This window comes from Hippocampus comes, unplaced genomic scaffold, assembly GCF_001891065.2.
Source record: "Hippocampus comes isolate QL1 unplaced genomic scaffold, H_comes_QL1_v1.1 scaffold22, whole genome shotgun sequence".
Taxonomy (NCBI): domain Eukaryota; kingdom Metazoa; phylum Chordata; class Actinopteri; order Syngnathiformes; family Syngnathidae; genus Hippocampus; species Hippocampus comes.
Genome location: NW_017806175.1, coordinates 8,475 through 13,950, shown reverse-complemented (window position 1 = coordinate 13,950; position 5,476 = coordinate 8,475). Strand labels below are relative to the sequence as shown.

Below are 5,476 nucleotides of genomic sequence, written 5' to 3'. Positions count from 1 at the left end.
TTTTTTAAATAGCGTTGGGCTGTTGCCGATTATTTACGGCCATTCACCAGTAACCGAGTGCACCACAAATCAATAGTCATCCAGAGCAAGGAGGTGAAACGTCCTGAAAACTTGTTTGTACTGATTAGGAAATAGAGGAGGAGCAACGTGTAGTGATCCAGTGATTCTCAACACTAACGCAACTAAGCTTATATATATATATATATTTTTTTTTTTTTTTTAAATAGCGTTGGGCTGTTGCCGATTATTTACGGCCATTCACCAGTAACCGAGTGCACCACAAATCAATAGTCATCCAGAGCAAGGAGGTGAAACGTCCTGAAAACTTGTTTGTACTGATTAGGAAATAGAGGAGGAGCAACGTGTAGTGATCCAGTGATTCTCAACACTAACGCAACTAAGCTTGTTTTTGTTCTTGATCATGAAAAAAAACAAACAAACAAAAAAACGTTATACCAGTAACCAGGTCATGTGCTTATATTGAATACAAAATCTGTCATTGACTCCTCACAATTTAGTTGTTTGGAGTGAAGCTATTTTCATATTGTTTCAACAACACATTCTCTCATCTTACTCCCCCGTCTCTCCCTCCCTCGGCGTTGTGCCCATCAGCCTGTGATGAATCATGAATAACTCATTACACTTTTATCACCGCAACGTTTTGTATGATCTCATGCATTTACATATTCCTGATTACCGCCGCAATGTATATTCATGACTTTCCCGCTCGGACACGCCCACTCCCTTCCTTTGCCCGATGGCCACGGTGACCCCAAGTGCTCCTGATGTGTGGCCACCATCCGTCTCCCACAGTAACTAATCAATCGGCCAGCTCATCAGTCTTTTGTCAATGATCGGACAGGGATCCCTATATTATACACTTTAGTGCCAAAGAAAAAAAAATCTTTACATACCAAAACATCTGTATTGTGTGTGCCTGTAATTCTACAATGTGATGCTCTACAAACACGGAACAAACAAATGATTAATGCGGCTCCTGTAAGCAGTGTGACATCAACAGTGCAGCAATGCATGCTGGGAAGGTCACCAGCTACCCAGTCATGAAAAAAAGCTCCTCATGTGCACTGTGTGTATACGTGCGTGTGGGCGTCCAGTCTGATATACGAGAAGATATGTCCTTCATCCATCAGATGAAACTGGCCCCACACACACACACACACACACACACACACACACACACACACACACACACACACACACACACACACACACACACACACAATAAAGAAGCAATGAGAAGTGAAATAACTCAGCGCCTGCTACCGTCAAAGGGGCCGAAGCAACAAAGCCTCCCGACCTGCGTTGATCAGCATGTTTTGTCGAGGGGATTACAAACGGGGCGCTCAAAGCCTCCTCAATCACACGCTGATCAGCTCGGTAACGTTGTGATATTGCAAATCAATGCCGCTTTTTATCAATACACACAAGCGCGCGTCTTGAGAGTGAGGTGAGGGGAGATCAATGCAATTAACTCTGACAGGTGCGTAGCTGTTGAATATTGAAGGGTGAGTGTTTTGTGTGTTTGCGGTTGCGAGCAAAGATGAAATTGGAATGCAGCAGAGCAATCAATGTGACAGTGCCGGCGAGTTCTGCTTGGATTCGAACGCAATCGCGTTGAGTGTAGAGAGGCGTGTACGTTTGGGCACGGGGGCATGGTTGTTACCTGCGAGCGGAGTCAGAGTTCTGGGAATGTAAATGTGTGCCCACCACGTTTTCATCACGCCCCCTCTTTCCTTCAATGCTAACATAATTATGAAGGAGAGACACTGGCCGGCGTCTCCAAAAACCGCGCATACTAATTATAAAGCGAGAAACCAGCAGGATTCAAACATCTCATTTCAATTGCCAAAAGGGCTGCTTTTTTTTTTTTTTTCATTTGGAAGGAAGATGAGGTCTTTAAGCTTGAGTAAGTCTGCCAGGCATGAGGAAATGGGAGAAAATATTCCATTAACATAAATGAGGAGTGTGTGTTCTGCTCTGTTGAATGTAATCAAACAGAGCAAAGCCAAGGACCAAGGTGATGTGAGCACTGCGGGATCAGCCAACTCCACAATTCCGCTGACTTTTCACATTCTTTTGTCAAAGAACAGAAGCTTTCTTTCAGAAAGTGCTATAATATATTTGGTTGGCTTTTTGTGTATTTGTAATTCTACTACCTGATGGTCTCCTCTTGGTACAAAGAGCTGACAGCTGCGCCTCCGAAGCCCGTTCTCCTTTCTGCTCCTCGGCTTTCCTGTCACACACAGATCACACGCACGAGTTAGTTAACATAAATAAATATGAAAGAATCACACTGGGGCACAACTTGACATTGAAAAACCCTAAACGTGCCACAATCCTTACTTTGGTACTGCTAAGAGACAAAAGTTCAGGCCCAGCATTGATGTATTAGCAAGCCTATACAAAACTGTTGTGTTTAACCTTTGAACTTCTGATGCATAAAAAAAAAAAAAATTAAAAAAGGAAAATGCAAGACGAGTTTCAGACCCGATCTTATAAATAATAAATAATAACCACGGGAGCAAGACACCTGTACATATGCTATGCCCCTGGCAGTAACACGGTTAATGTTGTGCCAGTAAGTGAGTGATCGTTAGTGATTTTCAAAGTGGGAGCTGTTCCTTCCTTGTGAGAGGATTTCAGGCAAGATTTAAAGCCCCTCACCTAACTTCAAATAGTTTAACCCTCTCAGGGACAGCGGTTACTACAGTGGACAGCTTATTGTGTTATCAGGTTACAGGTTGTCATTAATGGTGCATGAAACAGGTAAAATGGGTTGATTTTTAAGTTTTGTTTCATGATATTTTTTTGGTTTGTGAAGGCTCACTTTCCAACACTGCAAAAGTGAAGGGGTGGCCTACGGACCAGGCAAGAACCCAATATGTTTTGGTATAGATGTGAATAACAATGCAGGTCTTGTGCCACTCTTTCCCAAATGTCTCAGTAAATATTACATGCACCCTAATAAAATTCAGGCATGCGCATGCGGTGGGTACTCAGTTTCTAATCCAACAATTTGGCCTTAAATAGGCCTGTGCCCAACTGCATTATCTCCTTTATGGCATTCCTCATTAAATTTGTGTTTTCTTCCAACCCCAGCCTATTCTTCAGTGACTAAACTTGACTTCCAAAGAAGCCGACACAAACCTGATTTCATAAAAATGGAAAAAGTCGGGGGGGAAACACGACAAGTGAAATAACGATGCGTGCACTTTTGGGACAAACTAATCCACTTGCGAAACAGAATATTCGCTGATGCGCTGTCCCTGCTTCCCTGCAGTATAATCTAATATAAAACCAGTATCTTCTGAACAATTGAAGCAGGAACAAAGGTCGACTTCTGGCTATTATTCTCGGCCCTGTTTCTCTGTCTATACACTACTTATTTAACGGCGCTTCCAAGATACAGGCTGTGGTAATACAATCAGCTTCTTTTCAGGTTTGGACATTTGCAGGCAGCATGCTCGACTGCCTCACTGGCATTGTGTGGCAATGAGGTAAAGTCAGCAATTATTTCCGCTCGCTCCTCTCCAAAGAAAAAAGAAGGTGTCAAGCGTGGTCGGGAGTATGAGTGTGACGTCATTAAAGTGACATAAGTAAGGAAGAAGAGCAAACAATGAACGGAGGGTTAAAGAGGGGAGCGGGGCCACATTAACGGGAAGAGGACAGGCATTGAACATGGAGGGACCAAAGAAGGAGAAACGGTGATCAGCAGAAACGGTGCACACAATCATAAAAGGCTTTTCAGGCACAAACACTTCAATTCATTTTGCCTATTTTCCCAAAGGCATCCTTATGTGGACTCCCTTTGCTCACATTCACCAAAATACGTACAGCAATGGAAAGCTCTTAATCCAAAGCCTACATTGTGACATTATCCATTTTCTATCACGCTTGTCCTAATTAAGGCCACGGGTGAGCTGAAGCCAATCCCAGTTGAATTTGGGCAAGCGGTTTGGGTAGGCTCACATGGTAGAATCACACTCACAATCACACCTTGAAACAATTTGGGGTTTTCAATGAAGGTAAGAAGGATGCAAATGCTACAAAGAAGGGTCAGAGCCAAGATGGAAAGCATCTGCACAATTGCACACTTGTTGTACGACAAATACTGCTACTTGTCACTTTAAAATGGTGCAATGATTTTCTGCACCAACTGCATAACTGTTATAATATTGTATTCTACCACTGATCACTTTAGCTCTGCTTGATACTTTGCACATTGTCTCACAGCTGTCATTGGGTGGTACCACCACACAACGGTACACTTACATTACGGGAATGTCCTGCCATACTTATTTGTCATGTCGTTGTTTATGATGATACTAGTGTAGCCCGGATTACCGGAGACAAATTCCTTGTGTGTTCTACATACTTGGCCTACACTACACACATTTACCCCATTATGACACGGTGGACAACAATTTCAGGCTTACATGTTCATTATGACTATGAATCCAGAAAAATAAATAAATAAATAAATTATATATTATATATATATATATATATATATATAAATCAAAATGACTCATATTGACACACTTACTGTGTAAAATAAAACTATGTCAATCTTATTTGGTTGAGCTTAGGACACACACTGTCGTCCCTAGATTTTAATTATTCAGCTACATCTTCATGATCAAAGTTTCAATGTGTTTTATTCATTCTAAGATATCCCATGAGAAAAATATTTTATAGAAATGTTGTGCAATGCATGCAAAATTGGCAGAAATTTTATTGCCATTAAATGTGTATTTTATCCTGAGTAATTTCTTTTGTTTTTTTTTTAACGAATTTCTCCTTTTGTCCTGTCCTGCGGGTCATTTTGAAGAAAAGGTTCAGCTACAATAAGGCTTTTAATATCTTGTCATAATCTTCCTCACACATTTCGACTTGAGCAGTGCTCCAATGAGAAGCTCAGAGTGCAAAATTATTGTTGTGACGAAAGAAGTCTGCAGCTGCCCCCAAGAGATGCCTTGCCAGGGGCAACACAAATTCTCTTGACACAAGAGCGTCAGCGGTCTCGCTTGTGTCACATTACAAACAGACACGGTCTATGACAACGTCTCGCTGGTTAAAAACTGTCGTGGGGGTGTCTATTTTTTTCCATAAACCAAAGATTGTAATTGATGCAGTGAGACTGACCTCTACTGGCAAGGACACAGAACTGCATAATTTATTTAAAACAAACAAACAAAAAAAAAACCCCAGTCAATCACAGGGTACAGAGCGTTACAAATAACTGGTCACACTAACATTTGCACCAGCCCTGAGTAGGAACCGAACCCCCGACGCCTGCACTGGTAACATTTGATTGTAAATAGCAATTTATCCAAAGAAGCTGTGATTATTTATATTATTTAGCTCAATTGAAATAACTTCAAAGAATATTATCTGATTGGATCATATAGGGTATGATATACAGTATATATATACAGTATATATATATATATAT

General features: G+C 41.3%; 1 protein-coding gene across 1 annotated transcript in view; it reads right to left on the bottom strand.

The window, feature by feature from the left end:
* acbd6 (acyl-CoA binding domain containing 6) overlaps positions 1-5,476 on the bottom strand; it is a 49,347-nt gene that overhangs the window by 42,274 nt on the left and 1,597 nt on the right. Inside the window, exon 4 of the mRNA XM_019897259.1 lies at positions 2,178-2,254. Within this exon, the coding sequence (XP_019752818.1) occupies positions 2,178-2,254 (77 nt within the window). The remainder of the gene's footprint in view (positions 1-2,177; positions 2,255-5,476) is intronic.